Here is a 23,845-nt window from a genome sequence, read left to right as displayed (position 1 = left end):
TATTCATGCACGGGTGGGGGAGGTTTGCACAAACGTAAGCCCTAGCAGTGCCTGGGCATCGTGGCTCAATCGCATAGGTCTGGCCCTTCAATGAGTGTGACGGTGACTGAAAAACATCAAGATGAGTAGTCGTACTCCCATGTTCGTCCAGAAGGTAGGACTGGCCGGTCATCCAATTTTGCTATATAGGACACAGGACACTGTAAGCCGATTGCAACATCAGACGCCATGTCCCCTTGCATGTCATTCCACTGCGTTTCATATTGTAGAATCGGAAGATGGCTCGCTGGCGCCGTACGATTAGAAAGACCACCGGGTGAGATAACCGGAACCGGGCCCATCGAAGTCAGGAAAAGCATATTGCTCACGTACGTACAGTCGCCAAGGCAGACTCACCTTCGAATCCGGGTCGGACGTTACGCGTTCGTAGAAGACCATCGCGAGTGAAGCCGCAGGAGGAAGGCGAACTAGTTTACGTGCCTGGGACCTGAAGATTCCGTGAGAGTAAGTTGAAGATGAGGACAAGACGAGCGTGTCTGGAGTGACCAAGACCAGTGGAGAAACCGGGACTCCATGAACCGGACTGGCTGAGCAGGCGACTTCCATGGAGTCGCTCTAACAGCGCGGTCCATTCCAGGCGATAACAAGATCAACACAAGACATGCAGATAAGGAGGCATGCACAGCTGTTCGACGGCCGCTAGTGGGTTAGCAGCACGAAACAAAAGAACGCGCCGTCGTCGACGCGCGATGCCAGCAGTCGCGCGCTAGCCAAATCGAGCAGGTGCGACGGTGGCTGCAGCGCGCCGCGGCGCGCGTGAAGTCACCCTCGCTCGACGACATGATGCTATCTCTGCAGGACGTCGGGTTTCGAGAGCGACAAAGGAGGGCGCTGGAGCAGGTCAGGCCATGATGGTGTGTAGCGGACGAGGGGACGTGGGGCAGCCAATCAGCGGCGGGGATTGGCTGGCAGGAGGGGTTGGTCGTACCACCAGCCGTTCCATTTCGCTAAAAAAGTATTTTCCGACTTGTCGCCCCATCTCGCACCCAGATTCTATATAACACTTGATTATCGCCGTCCTCTCTCCCTTAGCCCTCCCTGTACGTCCTGTTCGCGAGACCGTACCACTCTATTACTCCTGCCCATCACCATGACTGTCCCTCTCAACGGCTCTGCGCGCGCCCACCAGGATGTCGAGGCACCCGCACGCCCCAAGGACGTTGGTGTTCTCGCCATGGAGATGTATTTCCCTCAGAGGGTGAGTGGGTAGCAACGCTTTCTTCGATGCCTGGTTCTGAGAAGGTCGTGTGCAGTGTATCTCGGAGGAGGAGCTTGAGGAGTTTGACGGTGTCTCGAAGGGCAAGTATACCATTGGTCTCGGCCAGAAGTTCATGGCGTGCTGTGACGACCGGGAGGACATCAACTCGTTCGCGTTGACTGGTGAGTACCTGCTACGATGAGTGCAAAGTCACGCCTTGACTTCGTGTCGCGGAAAGCCGTCATCAACATGCTCGAGAAGTTCAACATCGACCCCGCGTCCATTGGCCGCATCGACGTCGGCACGGAGACCATTATTGACAAGTCCAAGGCGACAAAGACCGTCCTGATGGACCTTTTCGCCGAGGCCGGCAACACTGACGTCGAGGGCGTCGACTCGAAGAACGCGTGCTACGGCTCTACCGCGGCCCTGTTCAACGCCATCAACTGGGTCGAGTCTTCGTCCTGGGACGGCCGGAACGCGATCGTCGTAGGCGGCGATATCGCCATCTATGCCGAGGGCAGCGGCCGGCCAACTGGCGGTGCGGGTGCATTTGCCATGCTGATTGGTCCCAACGCCCCGTTGGTCTTTGAGCGTGAGTATCGTGTCTTTGCCTTTAGCCTATGGCTTCGCCTGATCGCGCTTTTCGCTCCTGCTGGCTATGACGCGTCCCTATTCTTGAACTGAGATACCGATTTCGCACCCCCTTATCTGGCGAAGTTTCAGGCGCGGTTTGCTGACTTCCTTCTTTGTCATGTAGCGACCCATGGTACACACATGGCCAACACGTACGACTTCTACAAGCCCAAACTCGAGTCTGAGTACCCTGAGGTCGACGGCCCCCTCTCTATCACCGCCTACGTCTCCGCCATCGACGCTGCATACACTGCCTACCGCCGGAAGCACGCGAAGGCAAAGAAGGTCGCGAGCCTGAATGGAAACGGCGAGGCGGCTACATCGCTTGCAGCGTTCTCGCTTGACGATGTCGACTACCCTGTCTTCCACAGCCCGTACGGCAAGATGGTGCAGAAGGCGCACGCTCGTTTGGTACGTCTGTTCACGCGTATTCGAGTGTAACTACGTCCTAACGAACACAATCAGGTCTGGAACGACTTCATGGCTAACCCCAAGTCGCCGAAGTACGCAAACGTCCCGAGTGCCGATGCGATCCTTGCGCAGCCCTACAAGGAGTCGCTGACAGACAAGACGCTCGAGAAGACCTTCATCGGCGTCGCCAAGAAGGAGTTCGACGGCACGGTCGAGTTCGGCATGCGCTGCGCACGGCGGTGCGGCAACATGTACACCGCGTCGCTGTACGGCGGCCTCGCGTCGCTCCTCGCGAGCGTCGAGCCCGCTGAGCTTAGGGGCAAGCGCATCAGCATGTTCGCGTTCGGCAGTGGTCTCGCGAGCAGCTTCTTCACGATCCGCGTGAAGGGTGACACGACCACGATCCGCGAGAACTTGGACCTCATCAACAGGCTGGAGAGCATGAAGGTCGTGCCGTGCCAAACATACGTCGATGCGCTCAATGTAAGTCGTCACTTTCTCCCGTGCATTGCGAGTGGGATACTGACAGCAGACCTCGTAGCTCCGGGAGAAGAACCACAACGCAGGGTCGTACATCCCCGAGGGCTCGCTCGACAACATCTGGCCGGGCGGCTTCTACCTCGAGAGCATCGACAGCAAGTACAGGCGCAAGTACGTGCGCAAGCCCAAGGCATGATTGCGCTCGCCACTTGTCTCTGCTTCCTTGTCCCTTCGTCCGCTGTGACTGGATTCATCCTACCTAGCATACTCGCATTCTTACACTTGTACTAACATCAACTGCTTCTCATTTGATATCCGGTTCGGTGCGTGGTCTTCTGGTGCGGGTCTTAAGTAGACTTCCGCATGTACTGCTCTCGTCATCGTTGTCGTTCGACCATAGTCGTAATAGAGGTTGATACGAAATCCACAATACGTCGGAAGTCTCCCGCGTGAGATATGTACAGCGCCATACAAGTGTTGACATTGAGATCTGCTGATTGAAGGCTCGACAGCAAAGTGGCACGTATCTTGGGTTCTGCACTCGGACGTTGCAGTGATGAGAACGAGGCCTCGTCACAACCCAAGCTTGGTACGCCTCCTTCCGAACTGTGCCTTCGCTGCTGACACTGCTGCCTACACAGCCTGAGCAGCAAGTCAATTGCTTTGTGCACCACCGAGTCTTACTTGAAGGACGTCAACTTGAATGCTCTGCAGCCTACCGTGGTGACAGCGAGCTTCCTTCCGCACTGCGGCCGATACCTCTTTCTCCCTTGCTTCATCGTATCCACGTCCTGCTTCATCGGCGAATAGTGCAGAAGATGACGAGCGGCCAGATGAGCTCATGCTGATGAATCTCAGCATGAAATGTCACTTAGTAGTACTTTTCACGGTGCGTTCTACGTTGCATCACAACATTCACGGCATAGACTGATATCGCGCAGATTTCCGGGGGGGGGTCTGACCGGACTGCACACGGTGATGTGAACTCCGCGTGTACCTGTGTGGCCGCGATGTGACCGTAGTTGTCGGCGCCGGTCTGCCTCTCTGCACTCTCGGAGCTCTCCTGAGAGCCGCTTGTGTGGTGGAACACTCGCAGAACGCCAGACACCCTTTTGCAGGCGCGTGTGGCGCTGCGAGTTCTACATATAAAAGGGGTTCGCTCTCCCCTCCATCCCTTAGTTCACTCTTCTCATTCGAGCTCAACTCAAGCGAGGGTACTGGTTGGTGAGTACCAAAGCACTCGTAGTCCTCTTGGATGCCGATGCCGACCACCGTATAGCCCCGCTTTTTTCACGACCGTCGTTGAAGTTCTTTCTGTCACGCACGTCTCACGATCCACCATGCGCTACTCCGCCGTCTCTTCGATTCTTCTCGCTGCTGCCACCGCCGCGCCGGCTCTGGCCCTCCCCACTGGACTGTGAGTAGTCTATCCATGCACTGTTGCACGCCGCACCGAAACCGACCCCCTCCACAGTCTGCCCCGTGCAGCAGAGGGTGTGTACGAGCGAGACCTCGAGGATAGCTTCTGGGCGCGCGATGTGATGCCCAGAGGCGGGGGATGGCTGCATCGGGGTCCGCACCGTGTCGGCCCGAAGCACACACTGCCTCCTGGCAGCCCGAAGCCCATCCTGCGCCTCCCGCCCGTACCGCACCATCCTCCTGGCAGCCCGAAGCCCATCCTGCGCCCCCTCCCGCCCCCGCACCATGGCCCACCGTTCCCGCCCGTCCACCGCCCCAGCGAGGTGAGGGAGCTGTTGGCCCGCGAGTTCGAGGAAGAACTGTTCGCGAGGGCGATATACAACGACGAGTTGGACTGAGTCTGTGTGGATGTTGTTGTGTCGAAGTGGTAGTTAGATTGGGTGTTTGCTTGCGCATGCATGCATGCTCGACGGAATATTGGTGTTCGTGTCGAGCACGGACTTCAATAATGTTGGAACTTCTGGGTTAGTGTTGCTGAGTTAGGAAACGTAAGTACCCGCGCGTGGGCCGCCGTCCGAGTCTCCATGCGTTTCCTTGTGAATTTCCGTGCGATGCGGGTCGGATTCGGAGAGTGGGTGAGTAAGACATTCTGTTAATTATCAGTCTGGAAGATCTTCTTTTGCGTCTGAACCGACGATCGTTGAGTCCACTGCACGGCAAGGCCCTAGCTATAAATATATACATACTGGTCATACCACAGCGGGAGAGTCTATTACCTGACTGATATGTAAGTAGGCAAAATGGTGGCGCGAGAGAGTAGCTGGAGTCGGTGAAGCCCTAACCCCACGGCAGGTCCCTGGGGACGGCGACGTCACCGGGCGTGCTGCCTCCACGCTCGACGCTCTCCCCGTACAAAACCCAACGGCTGTGGCATTTACTCTTTTACACAACCACACATCGCCTCGTACGACGCTCACGACTTAAACGACTGACTTGACGAGATCAAAATGTCCGTTCCCCGCCAACTCTTCAACGAAATCAGGCAGATCATCCCGCCTCTCAACGGCTCCCTTCACAAGGGCCAGTCTGGCCGAGTCGGTGTCCTCGGCGGCGCGCTCGAGTACGTCGTGGCTATCCTACTCTGCATGGGACATAGAGATTGATCCCGAGTCGTGGTGAAGCTACACGGGCGCGCCGTTCTTCGCCTCCATCTCAGCTCTTCGCATCGGCGCAGACCTCTCGCACGTCATCTGCTCGCCGACCGCCGCTGGTGCCATCAAATCCTACTCCCCCGACCTCATCGTCCACCCCATTCTCCGTGAGGACCAGTGAGTGCTCTCGCTGCTGCCTATCCTGGGCGGAGCACTGATCAACACCGCGTGCCGGGTCCAACGGGCATCGAAGATCGCCCGCGGAAGTGAAGCCAGCTCTGTCCTCATTGTTGGAGCGCCTGCATGTACTAGTAATTGGGCCCGGGCTGGGACGAGAAGACTACATGCAGAACTTCGCCAAGATGGCGCTGAACATCGCGAAAGAGCAGGTGCGCGTCACTTCATCTCCGCGTGCATGGCGTGAGTTGATGAAAATATCACGCTGCGGCTGCAGGACATGTACGTTGTATTGGACGCAGACGCATTGTGGATGGTCGGTCAGGACCTGAGCCTCATCAAAGGCTACCGCAAGGCAGTCCTCACGCCGAACGTCATGGAGTTCAAGCGGCTGAGTGATAACGCTGTGCGTACTTGCGCACCGTCCTCACTGTCTCCCATGGAAGTCTCACTTGTGCTGCCCCGATTGTGCTACAGGGCGTGGACCCAAAGAGCCCGCCCGACGAGCACGCCATGCGGATCTCGCGCGTGCTGGGCGGCGTGACAATCCTGCAGAAGAACAAAGAGGACATCATCGCGACCGACACGGGGAGCACGGTAAGCTCATGCACGCGCCTGCCTCCCGATCCTCCGCTGAAATCTATGTCTCTGCTGACAGCTCTCCGGAAGCCAATCCACAGAAGAACAAGTCGTCGTCGACACACCGGGCGGGTACAAGCGCTGCGGCGGGCAAGGCGACATCCTCAGCGGGACCGTCGGCACCATGCTCGCGTGGGGAAAGTGCTATGAGACAGGAGCATATGGGTACGCCCGCATCTTCCCGCCTGCACGTCTGCCAACCTGCTCACGCATTCTCATCACAGTGACAAGACTCTCCCACTGTCGCGCCTTCCGCTGCTCGCGGCCGTTGGCGGGTCGATGGTGACGCGCACGGCATCGCGGCGCGCATTCTCGAAGCAGGGCAGGGGCGTCGTCACACAGGACATGCTGGGAGAGATTGGCGGCGCTTTTGCAGAGACATTCGGTGAGGACGAGAAGGGGTGGGGTGTACAAGGCGCGGGGAAGCTATGACCTGCAGGAGTACCATGAAACGAGAACGTCTATACTAGTGTAGGGCAGCCTGGCTACCCAGTGTATGATTATGTACGGTAGAGCCTGTGTGCTGTATTGTTGAATGGCAGTGTGGACGCGAAAAAAAAGGCAAAAACGTCGGGCTTGACCGGGGATTGAACCCGGGACCTCCTGCAATCAAGATCCCAAAGCAGGAATCATACCTCTAGACCATCAAGCCGATGACGATTGGTCGGCATGAGCCATCTTGATAAGCGGGGAACTGAGAACAGCAGACACCGGCCTTAAGATTCTACATACAGAACTCGCAGGTAATGACGATGAGAATTCGCCTCAGTTGACCCGTACTTACGGACGATGTGTGCTTGGCAGGTGCCCGGAGAGTTTGAAGATAGTGCCCCCGATATGCCCGCCAGATTGGGTCGATCGTTCTGTCAAGAACCCGGCGGAAGCCGCGAAGAAGCGCCCGAGCTGTAGATTCATCCCGATCTGACACGGTCGTGCGTTCGACCCTCCGGAGTCCGAGTCAGAGTTAGCTCTCCTTTCTCCAGTGTTCGAGCCTCTCATACTTCAATATTCTGCTCATCCACGCCCGTCCATATTGGTCGCAACTGGTCGCAATCACTAAGACTGCCGGGGCTTCCGCTCGTTACGTCGAAGTGCCATGCTGTCTGAAGAATCAAGCAGAACCACGCGAGCAGCTGAGTGCATCGGAGTCGGTGGGGATACGGTCCACTGGCAACGTGGGGCCGCCAGCAAGTGACAGTATCAAGGTTTGCGACGGGGAATCCAGGGGGAATCCAGGGGGAATCCATACAAATCATTCAGTCATTCCTTTTCACTGGAAACGTCAAGTATGGCCTTGCAGTCGAAGCATGCGATGACGATCATCTCATCGGCTACCCAATTTCTCTTTTCGCAGTTTTGCGAATGACCGCAAGCTTCTCTGCATTGAGATTGGAAGACGAACTTCCTCTTTTATCGAGAATGTGACCACGATCCCGACGCATCGTGCGGCGAAGCTACACACACTTCTTCGCAACGTGCTCAGTGCGTGTTTCAATCATTGCCCTCGAACCTTGCCCTGCCATACTGTGCCTTACCCTCGCTGCTACCCTCAGTTTGCCTCGCCGTCGTGCTCATACGCTCACCATGGCGCAGCCTACACCAAGCGAAGCCCCTCGCTGGGCCTCGACCCCTTTCGATGATCCGACCGCGGATCTCATCTTGCGCACCAGCGACCTCGTTGACTTTCGCGTCTTTCGCCTGATCCTACGCCTCGCATCTCCCGTCTTCGCTTCCATGCTTGAGGTCGGTCAGGCGCCGCCCGGTGCTGCTGACAGGTCTCAAACAGAGAGCGACGAATCGCGGGACGGGTGTCCCGTCGTTCCAATACAGGAGGACAGTACCACCGTGGAGACACTCCTCCGGATTATCTATCCAATGAAAGATCCTGCACTCGGTGATCTACCACAGCTTCACTATATCATTGCTGCAGCCTTGAAGTACGAGATGGAGCAAGCGGTCGCCCTAGGAACCACAGCGCTGCTGTCGTTCGTGTCGAAAGAGCCACTCCGCGTCTGGGCCATCGCCGCCCGCAACAGACTCGAAGTGGAGGCACGAACTGCCGCAGACGAGGTGAATCGTCAGCAGATTTCAGTGCTGGACAGCTTCCCGCCTGAAATGCAAGACATCACTGCTGGAGCGTATTATCGCCTCCTACGATACCGGCGTCTCGGAGGCGCAGTAGAGGAGGGCTTCGGGTTCTGCGATCCGCCACTGGTACCGCCTAACATCTCTCCACCTTCCCCTACTCCTATTGCCGCTGCAATCACGCCCAGGGTCTCCTCACCGGACCATAGTCATCTCCGTTGTCTGACTGACATCATCTGTCGGTCTTCGGATGGCCAGGACTTTCCGACCCACAGAATCCTGCTTGCCCTTGCATCTCCCGTCATGGCTGGATTGGTAACGAGCCTTCCTGAACAACATGCAGTGAGCGAAGAATCTGGTTTGGCGTCTGCCCTTGCGAGCACCCTGCCCGTCTTATCCTTCGACGAAGATGGTGCGACTTTGAAGACCCTGATCGGACTGTGCCACCCAAATTACTCGGACACCGATAGTCATGATCTGTTGTCGCTTTCGCGTGTCTTTGATGCGGTCAAGAAATACGAGATGGACGCTGCAATGGAGCCTCTACAGCGCGAATGGTCGCAGCTGGTAGCATCAGACCCTCTACTGGCATACATACTCGCAGTGGATCGCAAGTCCTCTTTACAAATCCATAAGGCGGCAGTGCGGCTACTCGATAGGACCATGGAAGACTACTACGTCCCCATACTCGAAGGCTCTCCGGCGTCTACCTTTCGCAACGCGCTTCTGTATCATCGTGCGTGCAAGGCCGCTGCTAGCGATGTAGCCCATGCGGTCCGTACATGGATCGCCGGTGGCCGGCATGAAATCGATCTCGTCGTTCGGCGGAAATTTCCCGGATGCACTGGCACTGGCTACCGTTACGCGTGTTGTGGATATTCATCTTCCGACGTCTACCGTAATCTACAATTGGAGGTATGCAGCCGGTGCATTTCACATGGGGAGTCCATCATCCAGATTTGCCGACGTCTTGAATCACCATCCGGCGCATTGTTCACCACGCTGAAAACCTGGGAGAGTTCGCTAGTCTCATCCGACGAGATCGATGGCGTTAGCTCAGAAGAAACGGACCCGTCGGCAGTCCAGACGCTATACAAGACACTATTTGACAAAGTGACTGACAGGACAAACACTGTATGTGGACCCACATCGCAATTGAATGGTATAATTGTTGACGGTCCCTATGATCATTCCGCAGCTATGTTCGGATTACATAGAAGTATAGGCTGTGGATGGTCGGTAAGTCAATCGCGATGGCCAATGTCCAGGGTCGTGCTCACGAGTGTGAGTTGTGCAGATCAGACTGGGTGTCCGGTACTAGGAAGATGGGTGACAGCGTACGGCATATTGGGCCGCTTGTATTGATCGTCTCGAGTCATCTGAACAAAACAAGAAACTTGCCCGCCTAGCTAGTCACGTAACCGATGCCTGTGATCCAGCTGCACAAATTGGGTTTGTCGACGAACAACGTTTTTCATGGGCATGTCACTGGATACGTACATGTTCCTACGTTTCGTCTGACACTCGATTGCAGAAAGGCCGCTTGTGGATTGGACAGTTACTACGAGTCAGACGCGCCCATTGACACCATCCGTCATATCGTACACCATAACGCCGTCGCACAAAACCTTGTAACTCTACTATCAAGCCACTACAGAACGGGTTCAAGCCTAACATTGCTACATATTGGCAAGACACGCACAATCTATCCATGAGTTAAAGCCCTGCTGAGCCTTCTCCTGCCAGAGATGTGACCATGATCCTGGAGCATCGTGCGACGAAGCCATCAGCACACACACTTCTGTGCAACGTGCTCAGTGCGTGTTTCACTGCTGCCCTCAAACCTTGCCCTGCCCTATACCCCTTGCCCTCGCTGCTGTCCTCAGTCTGCCTCACGCCCTCACTCCTACGCTCACCATGGCACAGCCTACACCAAGCGAAGCCCCTCGCTATGCATCGGCCCCTTTCGATGATCCAACCGCGGACCTCATCCTACGCACCAGCGACCTCGTCGACTTTCGCGTCTTCCGCGTCATCCTACGCCTCGCGTCGCCCGTCTTCGCTTCCATGCTCGAGGTCGGTCAAGCGCCGCCCGTTGCCGCTGACGGGTCTCAAACGGGGAGCGACGACTTGCGGGACGGATGTCCAGTCGTTCCAGTCCAGGAGGACAGCACTACGCTGGACTCTCTCCTCCGGATCATCTATCCGACGAAAGATCCCGCCTTCGGTGGTCTCCTGAGCCTTCATCCCGTTGTCGCTGCCGCCTTGAAGTACGAGATGGAGGAGGCAGTCATGTTGGGCAGTGCGACTCTCCTGTTGTTCGTGCCGAAGGAGCCACTCAGTGTCTGGGCCATCGCGGTCCGTAACGGACTCGAAACGGAAGCCCGGGCTGCAGCGGAGGAGATGAATCGTCAGGGACTTTCAGTATTGGACGCCTTCCCGGCCGAAATGCAGGATATCACTGCTGGAGCGTACTATCGTCTCCTGCAATACCGGCGTTTGGAAGGCAAGGTTGAAGATACCTTCGAATTTCGCTTCCCTCCCGTCCTCTCTCCATCACCTCCACTGTCTCCACTAGCATCTGTCGTCTCGCCTCAAAGTCGCGTCCAGACGTTCACGGATGTCATATGCCGCTCGTCAGATATGCGCGAATTCCCAGCGCACAGGGCGTTCCTCGCATTTGCATCCCCTGTCATGGCCGCGATGCTTACGAGCCTACCCGCCGCATCTCGTCACACGAACGACGATACAGCTGGATCCGCGTCGCCAGAGGCATGTGATGTCCCAGTTTTAACCTTTGAGGAGGATGGTATTACGTTGAAGGCCCTTATCGACCTATGTCGCCCTATTGCCGATCGGGACGCGAGGCAGTTCCTCGAACTACCCAAGCTCGATGATGCGCTGAAGAAATACGAAATGGACGTCGCGATGGAGGTTCTGCAGCGCCAGTGGTCGCGGCTGGTGGCGTCAGACCCTCTGCGAGCATATCTACTGGCAGCGACTCGCAAGTCCTCTTCACAAATGCGTCAGGCGGCATTGCGGCTACTTGATCGGACCTTGGAAGACTACTACGTCCCCGCACTGGAGAGCTCGCCGTCATCTATATATCGCAACGCATTATTGTATCATCGAGCGTGCAAGACCACGGCTTGCGATATAGCGCAAGTGCTCCATCTGGAGGTGGAACCCTGTCTCAAAGACGCCTTTCCCGTCCCACGGAAGTCTACCCAGTGCACTGGGTATACTTGTAGTTGCCACTATTATTCGTGCCAAGCAAACGTGTCTTCTGCTTGCCGTGACAATCCTCCGCGGATTTGCACCCACTGTGCATCACTGGCAAACTCTGTTTCGCACGTTTGCAAGCGACTAGAATCGCCCGCAGATGCGTTGTTCACTACGCTGGAGTCACTGAAGGATCTGTCGGTCTCATCCAAATCGACCTGGCTTCCGACACCGCCCCCGGATGATCAAGACCAGTCGGCAATCCGGACGCTGTACAAGGCGCTGTATGGCCAACTGATCGACAAAATCAACCAAGTACGTGGACCAGCATGGCATATACAAGGTCTGATCATTGATCATTCCGCAGGCATGTTCGGATTACATACTATACGAGGTACGACGAAGATGCGGAAGGCCCCAGGCCGTAGTAAGTCAATCCACGCGATGGCCGAATTCCGGCCCGGGGATCGTATGAATGCTGCAGGTTGGATGGGTGACAGCGTACGGTACACTGGCCGCTTGTATTGATCGTCTCGAGTCATCTCAACACAACAAGGAACTTTCCCGTTTAGCTAGTCACGTACCGGATGCCTGTGATTCAACTGCACAAATTGGATTCGTCGACGGACAATATGCTCTTTGATTGGCATGTCGCTGAACATGTGCATATCTTCATTCTGCCTGACTGTCGATTCCAGAACGGCCGTCGGTGAATTGTGGACAATGACTACGAATCAGACGCGCTCATTGACACCACCCTTCGTATATATCGTACACCATGACGCCATCGCACAAGGCATTGGAACTCATGAGTTGAAGTCCTGCTGGGTCTGGCCTTTGTCTTGACGAACATTGCCTTCAAGGGGGTCGTCAGATTGCGTTCTGTAAGTCGAAAAGACACACGCACCGGAAGCCTCCTGTTGGCGGTCGCCAGTCAAAGCTCCCACCACAGCATCTTTCTTTCCGCCGAGCCTGTCAACTGTTCCCTCCGCATAGCCCTTCGCCTGTGCCGCCTGGTATTCGGCTTCGCCTTGCCCGTGCTCCTCCTTGCCCGACTGCTTCCAAGACTGAAGGCCGGTGAGATCGCCGATGGTCTCGTTGATGGTGCCTTTCAGCGAATGAAATTGACCAGATGTCTTGCTACAAGTGGGTGCATGCGCGTCAGAGTGCTCAAACTGAATGAACGTACGCGATCACGCACCTGGGCTCACTGCTGTTGCCAGACATAACGGTGAACGAGTTGTGTGGGTATGATGGGGGTCGTATTCAAGTTCGAGAAGGCGACATCGCAGGTGTCGTTCTTATAAAGAGGTCGAGGAGAGCAAGACCATTCCACGTCAAGTTGGCATGACGGGCGACGCGTCTCGGTTGGCAGCGCGTCTTGCGCAAAATGACGTCACGCGTCGCAGAGGAAGCAAATCGCGAGATTCGATCTCGCGCGGACGCTCGCCTTGCGCCCGCCACATGACGTCAGTGTCGGACGAGCCTCGATGACGTCTTGCTGTCAAGCCGTCCTGGCTCTCTCAGGGCCATCCCGACGGGCTGCCAGCTGGGAAAGGTAAGTGGTGTAAATGCGTCACTTCAGAGAATTACCTAGAATCACAGGCCGGCAGGCTGGGTCGCAAACAACGACGAAGCTCCGCCAAATGACGCGACTTGGTGCTCTCTTATGCTGTGCAACAGCGCCAATGTCAGACCCTCGTCGCAGTACATAAGAGCGGGCAGCCACCGTTCGAGGACCCATCAGTCTCACATACCCTTCACCAAATCACTCAAACTCTCCCATACCTCGAATCATCATGTCCGACTCTCAGAACAACACTAGTGGCAACAACGCCGCCGAGCCCAAGTAAGTCGTGTGGCCTTCCAGACACATCCACACCATACTGACGAGATCATGTGTAGCAAGACCACCGGACAGTACCACTCCTTGAAGGGAACCGTCGTCGAGACGGTCGGCGACCTCACCGGCGCCCAGTCCTGGAGGCAATCCGGGAAGGAGGAGCACGCCCAGGGCGAGGCAGAGTACCAAGCTGCCCAGGCAAAGCAGTATGCAGAGGGCACCATCGACCGCCTCGGCGGGAAGAAGGACGCCGTCGTTGGCGCGATCACGGGCGACCGTCAACAAGAGATTGCTGGTGAGTGCTCTGGCACGATGAGAAAGTGGCATCGTACTCACCTACTGTTAAGGTAATCTGCGCCATGACCAGGGCCAAACTCAACAACAGTTTAACGACCCGACTGCCTGAGCGGTCGTCTCCGAAACGATACCCCCTGTAGGATGTACATGAGTAGAATGGGGCAGTCTTACCGAAGTAATGCGTTGTATCATCTCACGATGTAGTCGTACCTCAAATGCAACGAACGAACACGGCTGAGAATAAACTTGCTGGGTACTTCTAACCAGATAGTTAGGACTTCACTGGCAAAAGAGGGTGATGTCTTCAGCCCGAAGGCCCGTCTATCGACGACTTCGCTCCGACGAGCTCTCGGCCCCTACCGGCTGAGAATAAACTTGCTGGGTACTTCTAACCAGATAGTTAGGACTTCACTGGCAAAAGAGGGTGATGTCTTCAGCCCGAAGGCCCGTCTATCGACGACTTCGCTCCGACGAGCTCTCGGCCCCTACCGGCTGAAGATGAAGTTCAGCATGATTCGCAGCATGAAGACTCGAGACGTGAACGCGATGAAGGCAGTACAGCCCTAAGTGGACTTCTGAGACGCCTTCTGCGGTACGATTCTGTATCGCACACCGGCTCTCCTGGCACGCCCGAATCGATGTCTGCACAAATCGATCTCGGGCTGACGGGACTATTCTATCGAATACAGCAGTAGCGGACGACGACGTTGCTACCGCTTTTCTGCACGAGAAGAGTCATGCTTGCGCATGGGAAGGAGACGACATCCGCTGAGTCATGACCTTCAGCCCTTACTCTCACATCATGTTCAATGATGTCGCCGTTCGACCAGCAACTTGAAGTAGCACGCACCGACTTTGAATTACCCACAGTACCACGATCAAACAGACGTTGAACGGCCCTTCGACATATGTGACTAGCGAGCAGTAGTACGGAGGATACTGTCGGCATACTACCAGTAAGCAGATTGTACCATTGTATCCTGAGTGGCAGAGACTACGAAGGTGCTGTCAGTGATAGTATACATATGCATAGGATGGAACCGGTCACAGTTTACCGAAGTCTGGTATGTGTTTGAACGACATCACGCTACACGGTTTCCGGCGTCCCATCCTGCGATCGCAGGCCTATGCATTCCGTGTATGCCTATGGCACTCAGTGGCGTGAGACGTCGAACGATTCAATTAGAGTATGTAGAGGTCTCACCTTCGTGATATCTTCCGAGAGCTTATCACGCAGCCTCTTGTACGGACCCAGCAATCCGAGTCGGACTTTGTCGTCCGGCGGAGCGCATGACTCTACAGCACATATCTGGTTGACTAGCGCTATACCCCAGTCGTTTTCGAGGTTGTGGAGGAATGGCTTTAAAGCGTCGGTGCGTTGCTCGGCGGGCGGTTGACGTATTTCCTCCAGTTCAGAGTCTGAGCTGTAATATGGTTTCTTCCCCTTCTTTTTGCCTCCGAGTCTTTTATATTGGTGAGGGGTTGTTTGCCATAATCGGTGTTGCCAGAGAGGACTGGTAGATGCTGTATAACTTCAATTTTGCACTGCTGCACCACACATCGCAACGCTGGTGGAATAGCAGCAAATCACGATAAGTCAGAGCTGGAGATCTTCCAGCGCCGCTACATAGTAGTCGCTCATAGACCGGTCGAGGAGCCGCCTTGCCGCCTGTCGTGCCTCCGCCTCCGACCTGTGGTACGCTGCGAGCAAGTACGCTCGCAGAGGATCTGAGAGGAGAGAAGTGACCATTGGTGCGCAGGCCCTCCATCGCATCGTCCATTCATATTTCGTTGCAGAAACGATGACCTTTTGCTGCACGAGAAGCTCCTGCGTGTCGCTGCCAGGTCTCCTTCGAGAGTGGATAACACACCCGAGGATGACCCTCAACGTCACGCCGTCTTCTTCAAACGATAGAACGGGAAGATGTCCCGTCTTGTCGGTTGTGAGGTCTCCACTGGCTGGCGCAGGTAGGCTGGTTATCATCGCGTCCATGACGGGAGACGCAAGCGCGAGGAACGCCTTGTGCGCGAGGAATTCCTGGCCATCTATGAGCGACAGAGGATGTCCGCGAGAGATAGGATACGACTATGACTCGGCGAAATGAACTGTGGAGAATCCGCAGAGATCGATGGGATGGGAGAGTCGGTGGGTCGGGGCGACAAGGGGGCTCGGAGAACTTGAATTCTTGCTCTACCTTGCCTTCCAGGCGCCGGTATCGCAAAAGGCGGTAGTACGCCCCGGCGCTGATATGCTGCATTTCGGGCGGGAAGTTGAAGACAGATAGGTCGACCTGACAAACGATCTCGTCGGCGGCAGCGCGTGCTTCTGGCTCCAGTCTGTTACGAACGGCGATCGCCCAGACACGAAGGGGTTCATTCGGTATGAAGGAGCACAGAGTCGCCCCCACGACATCAATCGGCTTCTCCATGTCAAACTTGAGCGCCGCCGCCAAGACGGCGTGAATCTTTGCAAGATCGTCGAGTATGGGAGCTTTCTTGGGATATATGATGCGCAAGAGACTGTCCAGAGTCTCGCTATCCTCATGCATCGGGACGATCGGACAGCCGTCTCGATTCTCCTCGTTCTCGGCCTGGCCGGCCACGAACATAGTGGCAAAGAAGTCCGAGGAGACTCTGAGGATGAACCTAGAGACTCGGAAGTCAATACGGTCGGATGAACGGAGGATGAAGTCTGCTTCGGGATCGTCAAAGGGCGATGAGGCATAAGGAGGCATGCTGGATAGGTCTGATTCCATGGCGTGATTCGTCGTGCGATGTGGTACGCAACGGAAGATGAACGACCAGGACAGAATCAGGGAGTGGGTACTGAGCGTGAAGACATCATGCTCGCCACGCTTGAGGCACGTTATTAGTAGACGCCGAATTCGACACAGGGATCGGACTGCAGCAAGCATGAACTTGAAGCGCAATGCGCGGTGCTTCGCATGTTAGACATCGTATGTGGTCCGCAGATGCGCTCTGAAGTCAAGTCGTGAGTGTAGTCTTGGGGTTCATTACATTAAGCCAAAAGAAACCCACCAGCGCCCGCCTCTGACTCTAACCAAATCTTGCAATAGCAATGGTTTACATATACGTGTCTTCGTGAGGCACGGGCTCTTGAGTCTCGAGCCTATCGAGTCTGAGGCGCATTAAGCTCAACGTATTCGGCGACGAATGTACACACTGGAGGTGGTGGTGAGTCGTCGGTCGGCACGTCCCAACATAATATCGGGGTTTTTCGATGACCGGGAGAGCAGGTGCATGTGATATCATATCGGACCCACAGAGGCAAACAGTACCGGTAACCTAGACCAAACAAGGCGAGCAACTGAGCGCCGAGCGAGAATTGGCGATGTGTGCTTGCTCTGCCTCTCCCTAACCCTTAGTTATTGTGACGGTAGTGGCGATAGAGAGTCGGCTTGAAGCGCTGACTAGTGACTCGCGAACCTAGTGACTGGCGCGTCGAAGCTGCATACAAGACGTACAAAGATGCTTCATAGATGTCCACGGCGGTTGACTTCCTGAGCTAAGCTGATGTACAACGCACTATGGCTGTTTGGACTGTCTCAGTATCTGAAAGTGCGACATTGCGGCCACGGCGAACGTACGCAAGGGTATGGATAACATTGTCTCGGCGTAGAGAGAGATACTAACTTAAGCATTGCCACTTATCATGATGTGGTCTGCGTAGCCTACAAATGCGAATTGGTCAGTTCATCCGGCGGGTGTCAGGCATACAGGACGAAAGGCGTACCTTGTTGATTTCATCGGATATCTGAGCATGTAGTGTTTTGGAAAATTCCGTCAGCTTTGCTTGATCGCCCGGCTGAGAGCACTGAGCACAGATATATCTGGCGACATCGACGTCTCCTGGCGCGACTCCAATGCAGTGACCAACGAACCGGGCTGCGCCCAGTCGGCGCAGGGTATTATTGATGGTTCTGCCAACGATAAACATGGGGGCACGCGTCCGAGTACCTGGCATGTAACCCCAGGCAATCGATGTCGTAGACTTCTTGGAGCCGCCTCGTATGAATTCTTGCGGCAACTCGCAGATTTGATGGGAATGGCCCCATCCTCGTCACCGCGGATCTGCTGAAGGCGATAGGTTTGTACAATCTTGATCTATCCAAAGCAGTCTTGCACGAGCGATGGTACAGCACGCATCGCGATACATCGATGACGGCGAATCTCCAGAATGGGGGTGTAGGATTCTCCATGATACATCTAGAAGCATCCGTGCAGCACAATGTGCCTCGACACCGCCTCGTGACACCTAGCGAGCAAGAAGCTCGTAAAGGATCTGACGCCGCCGATTTCGCCCATCGGCCCTGCAGATTTTCTCGATGTCATGCATCTCGTACTTCTTCGCCGCATCAATGACGATCAGCAGACATGGAGTTCCTGAACGGCAACATCCTCCCCGACGCGACGGGGTAACATAGCCCAAGATGGTCCGCAATGTGACGCTGTCTTCTTCAAACAACAGGATGGTAGGCCGTCCGCCGAATAGGACGCGGACTGGGGTCCCCTCCGCAACGGTATTCTGTCCGGCAGCTGATCGTCATCGCCGCCATGACAGGAGACGCGATTGCGAGCACACCTTATGCGCCGGGAACTCCTGCCCATCCGAAGAACGCAGACGATGTCCGAAAGGCGAGACGACTATGCTCGGCGAGATGATCTGTGATCACTAACGACATGGCGGCGCGGGAGATACATCACATGTGCGCCGGAGGATCGCAGAATTTGAAGGTTGCTCGCCTTTGCCTCCAGACGGTGATATCGGAAGAGGCGATGGTATGCACCAGCGTTGATATCCAGCATCTCGGGTGGGAAGCTATCCAAGACTGAATATTCGACGGATCACCTCGTCGCGGCTGCTCGTGCTTCTTCCTCGAGCCGGTTGCGGACCGCGATCGCCCAAACACGAAGGGGCTCCTTCGGGATGAAAGAGCGTAGTACCGCTCCGGTTAGGTTGGTCGCTTCCTCCATCTCGTATTTCAGTGCAGCCGCCAAGACGGCATGAAGCTTCGGGAGATCGTCGAGGATAGGATCCTTCCTAGGGTATATGATGCGCAGGAGACTATCCAGCGTCTCGCTGTCCTCCTGCATCTGGACGACTGGACAACCGTCTCGGGATTCATCGTCATTGGCCTGGCTAGCCTCAAACATATTGGCAAAAAAGACTGAGGACACTTCGAGGATGAATTTGGAGACACGGAAGTCGACGTGGTCGGAGGAACGAAGGATGAGATCGGCCTTCGGATGGTCGAAGGGCGACGAAGCATAAGGAGGGGTGCTCGACGGATCTGATGCCATTGCCATGTGGGTTTTGTTGAGCGATGTGGTGCGCAACGAACGATGAAGGACAGAGCGAGAGACCGACCGTGAGGAAGTCGCACTCGCAGCACGCCGGAAGCACGTTGCTACTAGCCTATAGACGCCGGATTGGAATGGGAAGTCGGACTGCAGAGGTCCCAACGCCTGGCAGGGAACCGCATGCGGTCATGCTCTGACGTTAAGTAGTAAGAGTGACGGAAGCGTTCGCTATTACTCTGAAGCCCAGGAGCATCGCACCTCGGAGTAACCGATAAACCCTCATATCTTTATTTGAGAGCCAGATTCTACAGTAGCCCAAATTAGTGCGTGTCTTGAAGAAGCAACAACATCGTCTCGAGAGTCTGAACCTTGCCAGTGGCAGGCAAACTCGTGACGAAGACACAGTGACCGTATACACTGCAATAGATGACTCACATTTGAGTAAGGAGGCTGAACAATGATTTCAGGATAGATCGCCTGGGGCTAGTTTTCGTTGGTTGAATATGTTCATTGAAGCCGCATCAAAAATGGTGACCGTACACATGTCGTTTTCGGAAACGGAGTCGGACGCCAAAGCAGTTGTTTTGCGCACACAACACACACAAACAACACGTCGATGCAGCCACACGTGCACTTGATGGGGTCTTCACTGTCATCCTGTCCCTTCACACTGTATACCCCATATGTGAGTGCTCAACTGAGCAATGATACAAAGGCGACATGGGACACTGAATCGCTGCGAACAGACCCTTCCCCTCATCACTGATCCAGCTTAGAACCGCAGTGACGGTCCCAGACGATCACAAGACCGTTCAAGGCCAGTCCTAACGTGATTACCGTATTTCACTGGGCCATAGCTACTCATTCAGAACGCTGATTGTATTCTCCAGATATAACTTTCTCTAGTCTCGTCTGAGCCGAAGCGCATCCGCAGGGACTGCATTCACAATCTAGGCGCGAAGGCATAACCTAGCAGACAAGCAGAAGTCTGCCCACAACGGTATGGTGTCCCTAAGACCGACGCCATCGCTCTCCCACCAGTCCTCTCATACGAAACGCAGTTCAACCGGCCACCACACGCTCCTTCCTGCCTCTTCGGAACGAACTTGGCACCTGTACACCGACGTCTATGAGGTGCCTCTCGGGCAACCAAAGACCTTCCTCCACTGGACCTTCGGAAGAGACACCGTGATATGGAGAATATGGCCCGCGGTCACGTTACACACGCTTTTCGCAGCTGGTGTGGTCACGCTGTCCATGAAGACCCAGATCAGGCTCGACATTCCTCCCGTCCTCCTCACTGTGCTCGGTGTTGTCATCGGCTTCGTTATATCCTACCGCGCCATGTCTGGCTATGACCGCTATTGGACAGGCCGCAGCTCGTGGTCAGACGTCATCCGCAACCTACGTACCCTTTCGCGTCTCATATGGGTGCATGTCCCGCTTCGACTTGCGCCCAAGTCCGACCGCGAGGTGCCGCCAGAAGAGATAAAGACTTGTATGGAGGAGAAACGCGTGGCGCTAGACCTGGTGCTCGGCTTCGCGGTTGCTGTCAAGCATCACCTCAGAAGTGAGATGGGCATCTACTACGAGGACCTCTACGACCTAGTCAAACCCCTTCACAATCATCCACATCACCGTCGCCACCATCCTCGCGACGAACTACAACATTCTAATGGGGTGTCGCAAACTCTCGCCTCTCCTGAGCAGGTCACGCCCACCGCAGGAGCTGCAGGAGCAAGTTCGGACCCGGTGATACCACCTATCAACGCATACGGAACATTCGCATCGCAGCACTTACTCTCACACCACGCTTCTTCCTCCAGCTTTTCCAGCGTAGCGTCGGGTGATGATCCGCACGAGCATCACCCATTGCTCCCTGGACGAGCGCGGCGTACCAACTCGGGCGTGTTCGGGGCCGTCTCCAGCGACCTCATCCCTTTTGGAGAGGAGGCTGGCGCCTTGCTGAATGCATTTGGTAGAGCCTTGGCATGGCCATTCGTGAGCTTGGGGCGACGAAGATTCCAACAGGACGAGGAGAACCAGATCGGAATCACCGTCGCGGAAGACACAGACGCCGGGGAGGCATCTGATCAAGGAGTCACAGAGGCATTCGACGAGAGCGCGCCGACCGGTGGGGTGCAGCGCAAATTTGCCAAAGAACCTCGCGTCGCGATCACCGTGTCTGAACGGGGTGCCGTGAACCTCCAAACTAACGACGCCTCGCGCATGACGCACGTGAAGCACAGACCGCGCGTCGCAGGTGGCGGTCAGAGCTTGCCCCTGGAGATCCTATATGCCCTTTCGACGTGGATGTCCGTGCTTGAAGAGCGCGAGAGCGTACCGGGATCCAGTCTCGGAGGCATGATCGGCGCGCTGGCGGGATTGGAGGACGCTCTAGGCTCCTTGGAACGCATCCTGACAACGCCATTGCCGTTCGTCTATGCCGTACACATCCGGCATACGGTGTGGGTGTACCTATTCTTTCTGCCCTTCCAGCTCCTCGGCCAGTTCGAGTGGTACACCATACCGGGCGTCTGTATCGCCGCGTTCATCTACCTAGGCTTCCTCGCCGCCGGAGAGGAAATCGAGCAGCCGTTTGGCTACGATGAGAACGATCTCGATTTGGACATGCTCTGCAACGAGATCGTGCGTGCGGACGTCGAACGTCTAAGGCGAACGCCGAATCGGAACGTGTTCCTGGGCGGTCATCAACGCCGGGCAGATGCTACTGGTGACAAAGGGAAGGAGTCGAGGGTCGAGGACGTGTTCGGTGCCTTCCACGATTGAGTTAATCAGGTATCAGGTTCGTTGGAGATAAGTTATTCACATTCATTTGCCATCTACAAACTAGGATACTGGAGGAAGTGTACAGTGCTACATCTCGCATTCATTTGCTATGCATATCTCTGTTATATCGATACTCAGAAGGCGAAACGACTGGTAAAGTGCTAAGTGGATGGTTCAGTACTCGCTGACGGTCTTCATTCCATGATCAGCCGGCCCATCTCCCAATTCGCTTCAATGCCAGGCTTAGGAACGTGCGAGACCCGGGAAGAGCGGCGATATACGGTTACTTCCTGCCTTGATCGAGCGCTGCACGGCTGTTGTTGGCACAGACACGAGGTCAACCCGGTCTCTTATAAGCCGCACGGCTGTCCACAATCTTGCGTCCAGACTGCGCTCCTCCACCGTGACGGTTAGTGTCTTTGCATCCGAGTCAGAGAGTCGTTCACTGATGGTGCACGTCCTAAGTGAACTGCATAGCGTCGTAATCGTGCTTCCAACCATTCCTGTCATTCTCTACCCATGCCGTACGAACACCCGTTCAAGAAGGAATCTGCAGACGTGATCCTCCGTTCGTCAGACGAGGATGACTTCAGAGTGCACAAACTGATCCTCTCCGAGGCCTCCTCTGTATTCGAGGGTATGTTCTCTCTGCCGCAGCCAGCGGATGTTTCTGGCGACGCCTCGAAGGACAAGGATACTCCCGTCGTCGAAATCCGGAGAACAGCCGTACGCTCGACCATCTCCTTCGCTTCTGCTATCCAATGTCCCATCCAGCATTGAAGAGCTTGCAAGAGACCATTGTGCTCCTCGAGGCTATGAAGAAGTACGAGATGGACGACGTCGCCAGAGATGTGCGTAGAGCTCTCCTGGACGACAGGTTCAGCGAGACGGCCGAGGACGCATTCGCCGTGTACAGCGCTGTATGGCGTTTGGGTTTCGAGGACGACCTAGCCAACAGCGCAAGGGCGACATTCCGTTTCAAACTTCCTTCGTTCGAGTCGCCGGTGGTTCAATCTATCCCGCCCGCTGCAATCTTCGCGTTGATGGAGTTCCGCGGCCGTTGCGTGGGGGCCGCTATGCAGTTTTTGTTCTATACAAACGATTGGCAACATTTCCAAGTCGAACGCTGGGAGGGCACCGAGCACTCGGATTGTAGAACAATGACCCTACACAAGTTTGGTGACGAAGACAACGGCGTCTTGGGCAATTTTGTGCATTATGCCTGTCGGAGCTGTGTCTGGGGATCTGGCCAGTATCCTTGGCACAGATACGTCCTCCACGTGGATAGGGAGGATGCACGAGATGAGTTTGCCTCCATTCTGCGTGAACGACCATGCGGGCAAGCCCTTCAAACTAGTGTCTACCTTCGCAAGCAAGTCTATGGGGATGGCAATGACGACGATGAAGACCATCGGTGTGCTCAATGTATCGCGGACGGATTGCGAACAGTGGCAGAAGTGCTGGACAACCTATGCAAAGATCTCGATGAAAAGCTCACCGAGGTACGGTACATGTTCCTGTTCCATGCTCTTGGGTAGGGCTGACACGTCCATAGGTACCTTTCGACGCATCCGAGCCTGAATATGACAACCTTTGGGACCCCGAGTCGAACATGCTATATCGACGATATACATAGAAGCGCTAGTGCCGTAATATCAGCTGGATGTATGGTCGGCAAAGGAATGGATTCCAGTGATGTGGCTCGGACTTTATGCATATTACCCCAATGCAGTTTGAACGTAGGTGACTGCTTTGCCCTTCATATGTGATCCTGTGTACTGTCGAGGTTCGGGAGCGACAAGGCGTGCGGTGTCTGCCAGCCCAAATCCGAATACCCTCAGACTGATGCTGAATTCTGAAGCAGACCAGTGGATGGTTGACTGTCTGCGTCAGAGCGTTCTATGATGGAGGCTCGTCAGCCTCTCTCTCTCTCTCACCTTGATCTCGTACGGTACCTACGCACCATCTCCCAGAACGTGACATCGCAGCGACTTTATCACACACCTCTGTTGGTTACGGCTCACAGATCACTGTCGACAACGACATGATTCGCATTCGATGCTATGAACAGTCGGGGGCGCAGACGAAAGAAGCGCGACGTATGCTCAGCCAGTG

At 55.4% G+C, this 23,845-nt stretch overlaps 10 protein-coding genes and 1 non-coding gene across 11 annotated transcripts; 7 read left to right on the top strand and 4 right to left on the bottom strand.

The window, feature by feature from the left end:
• Positions 1 to 820: 820 nt before the first annotated feature.
• On the top strand, positions 821 to 3,035 carry B0H18DRAFT_148805 (hydroxymethylglutaryl-CoA synthase). The gene is made up of 6 exons (XM_048036864.1): positions 821 to 1,258; positions 1,314 to 1,440; positions 1,497 to 1,853; positions 2,019 to 2,305; positions 2,360 to 2,788; positions 2,847 to 3,035. The coding sequence occupies exons 1-6, from the start codon at positions 1,151 to 1,153 to the stop codon at positions 2,979 to 2,981; spliced, it is 1,443 nt and encodes a 480-aa protein (XP_047896027.1). The 5' UTR covers positions 821 to 1,150; the 3' UTR covers positions 2,982 to 3,035.
• A 1,090-nt stretch (positions 3,036 to 4,125) lies between these two features.
• B0H18DRAFT_953255 (uncharacterized protein) lies at positions 4,126 to 4,602 on the top strand (the record flags this gene model as incomplete). Its single annotated transcript, XM_048042177.1, has 2 exons — positions 4,126 to 4,202; positions 4,260 to 4,602. 2 exons carry the CDS (start codon positions 4,126 to 4,128, stop codon positions 4,600 to 4,602), a joined length of 420 nt encoding a protein of 139 aa, XP_047896026.1.
• Positions 4,603 to 5,060: 458 nt separating this feature from the next.
• B0H18DRAFT_994589 (Ribokinase-like protein) lies at positions 5,061 to 6,731 on the top strand. Its single transcript, XM_048045267.1, has 7 exons — positions 5,061 to 5,324; positions 5,386 to 5,532; positions 5,609 to 5,744; positions 5,810 to 5,938; positions 6,010 to 6,129; positions 6,191 to 6,336; positions 6,396 to 6,731. The coding sequence occupies exons 1-7, from the start codon at positions 5,212 to 5,214 to the stop codon at positions 6,601 to 6,603; spliced, it is 999 nt and encodes a 332-aa protein (XP_047896025.1). The 5' UTR covers positions 5,061 to 5,211; the 3' UTR covers positions 6,604 to 6,731.
• Positions 6,732 to 6,743: 12 nt separating this feature from the next.
• B0H18DRAFT_t66 lies at positions 6,744 to 6,823 on the bottom strand. Its single transcript has one exon. It is a non-coding gene; the product is annotated as a tRNA-Pro (tRNA).
• A 932-nt stretch (positions 6,824 to 7,755) lies between these two features.
• On the top strand, positions 7,756 to 9,481 carry B0H18DRAFT_1117037 (uncharacterized protein; the record flags this gene model as incomplete). Its single annotated transcript, XM_048033516.1, has 2 exons — positions 7,756 to 9,390; positions 9,455 to 9,481. The coding sequence occupies 2 exons, from the start codon at positions 7,756 to 7,758 to the stop codon at positions 9,479 to 9,481; spliced, it is 1,662 nt and encodes a 553-aa protein (XP_047896024.1).
• A 692-nt stretch (positions 9,482 to 10,173) lies between these two features.
• On the top strand, positions 10,174 to 11,427 carry B0H18DRAFT_873331 (uncharacterized protein; the record flags this gene model as incomplete). The annotated part of the gene is made up of 2 exons (XM_048040284.1): positions 10,174 to 10,987; positions 11,027 to 11,427. Coding segments are annotated over 2 exons (1,215 nt in total), but the record flags the coding sequence as incomplete, so codon positions are not given.
• Positions 11,428 to 12,284: 857 nt separating this feature from the next.
• On the bottom strand, positions 12,285 to 12,705 carry B0H18DRAFT_953251 (uncharacterized protein; the record flags this gene model as incomplete). The annotated part of the gene is made up of 3 exons (XM_048042176.1): positions 12,285 to 12,334; positions 12,386 to 12,618; positions 12,680 to 12,705. 3 exons carry the CDS (start codon positions 12,703 to 12,705, stop codon positions 12,285 to 12,287), a joined length of 309 nt encoding a protein of 102 aa, XP_047896022.1.
• Positions 12,706 to 13,277: 572 nt separating this feature from the next.
• Positions 13,278 to 13,727, top strand: B0H18DRAFT_1117034 (mismatched base pair and cruciform DNA recognition protein; the record flags this gene model as incomplete). The annotated part of the gene is made up of 3 exons (XM_048033515.1): positions 13,278 to 13,327; positions 13,384 to 13,616; positions 13,669 to 13,727. The coding sequence occupies 3 exons, from the start codon at positions 13,278 to 13,280 to the stop codon at positions 13,725 to 13,727; spliced, it is 342 nt and encodes a 113-aa protein (XP_047896021.1).
• A 2,104-nt stretch (positions 13,728 to 15,831) lies between these two features.
• B0H18DRAFT_820217 (uncharacterized protein) lies at positions 15,832 to 16,332 on the bottom strand (the record flags this gene model as incomplete). Its single annotated transcript, XM_048039291.1, has 1 exon — positions 15,832 to 16,332. A coding segment is annotated over one exon (501 nt), but the record flags the coding sequence as incomplete, so codon positions are not given.
• A 620-nt stretch (positions 16,333 to 16,952) lies between these two features.
• B0H18DRAFT_994570 (uncharacterized protein) lies at positions 16,953 to 19,135 on the bottom strand. The gene is made up of 10 exons (XM_048045266.1): positions 18,489 to 19,135; positions 18,313 to 18,458; positions 18,047 to 18,175; positions 17,983 to 18,022; positions 17,867 to 17,960; positions 17,765 to 17,845; positions 17,668 to 17,743; positions 17,357 to 17,644; positions 17,273 to 17,310; positions 16,953 to 17,078 (listed from the first exon to the last, which is right to left on the bottom strand). The coding sequence occupies exons 1-9, from the start codon at positions 18,944 to 18,946 to the stop codon at positions 17,273 to 17,275; spliced, it is 1,350 nt and encodes a 449-aa protein (XP_047896019.1). The 5' UTR covers positions 18,947 to 19,135; the 3' UTR covers positions 16,953 to 17,078.
• Positions 19,136 to 19,942: 807 nt separating this feature from the next.
• On the top strand, positions 19,943 to 23,366 carry B0H18DRAFT_953248 (Bestrophin, RFP-TM, chloride channel-domain-containing protein; the record flags this gene model as incomplete). The annotated part of the gene is made up of 7 exons (XM_048042175.1): positions 19,943 to 21,713; positions 22,060 to 22,139; positions 22,208 to 22,367; positions 22,505 to 22,882; positions 23,019 to 23,144; positions 23,180 to 23,232; positions 23,286 to 23,366. 7 exons carry the CDS (start codon positions 19,943 to 19,945, stop codon positions 23,364 to 23,366), a joined length of 2,649 nt encoding a protein of 882 aa, XP_047896018.1.
• Between the last annotated feature and the right edge of the window lie 479 nt (positions 23,367 to 23,845).

The sequence above is a fragment of the Fomitopsis serialis genome (assembly GCF_022376445.1).
Source record: "Fomitopsis serialis strain Sig1Antser10 chromosome Unknown B0H18scaffold_17, whole genome shotgun sequence".
Taxonomy (NCBI): Eukaryota; Fungi; Basidiomycota; class Agaricomycetes; order Polyporales; family Fomitopsidaceae; genus Fomitopsis; species Fomitopsis serialis.
This window is presented reverse-complemented; position numbering and strand designations above follow the sequence as displayed.

Excerpts from the sequence above, each read along its gene's own strand:
- B0H18DRAFT_148805 (XM_048036864.1), top strand. The coding sequence starts at position 1,151 with ATGACTGTCCCTCTCAACGGCTCTGCGCGCGCCCACCAGGATGTCGAG. Across the intron at positions 1,259-1,313 it reads AGATGTATTTCCCTCAGAGG|TGTATCTCGGAGGAGGAGCT; the intron begins GTGAGTGGGTAG and ends GGTCGTGTGCAG. Across the intron at positions 2,789-2,846 it reads CATACGTCGATGCGCTCAAT|CTCCGGGAGAAGAACCACAA; the intron begins GTAAGTCGTCAC and ends CAGACCTCGTAG.
- B0H18DRAFT_994589 (XM_048045267.1), top strand. The coding sequence starts at position 5,212 with ATGTCCGTTCCCCGCCAACTCTTCAACGAAATCAGGCAGATCATCCCG. Across the intron at positions 5,533-5,608 it reads CCCATTCTCCGTGAGGACCA|ATCGCCCGCGGAAGTGAAGC; the intron begins GTGAGTGCTCTC and ends CGGGCATCGAAG. Across the intron at positions 6,337-6,395 it reads TATGAGACAGGAGCATATGG|TGACAAGACTCTCCCACTGT; the intron begins GTACGCCCGCAT and ends TTCTCATCACAG.
- B0H18DRAFT_994570 (XM_048045266.1), bottom strand. The coding sequence starts at position 18,946 with ATGGCAATGGCATCAGATCCGTCGAGCACCCCTCCTTATGCTTCGTCG. Across the intron at positions 18,459-18,488 it reads GCACGAGCAGCCGCGACGAG|CTTCCCACCCGAGATGCTGG; the intron begins GTGATCCGTCGA and ends AGTCTTGGATAG. Across the intron at positions 18,023-18,046 it reads GGGCTATGTTACCCCGTCGC|GAACTCCATGTCTGCTGATC; the intron begins GTCGGGGAGGAT and ends GTTGCCGTTCAG.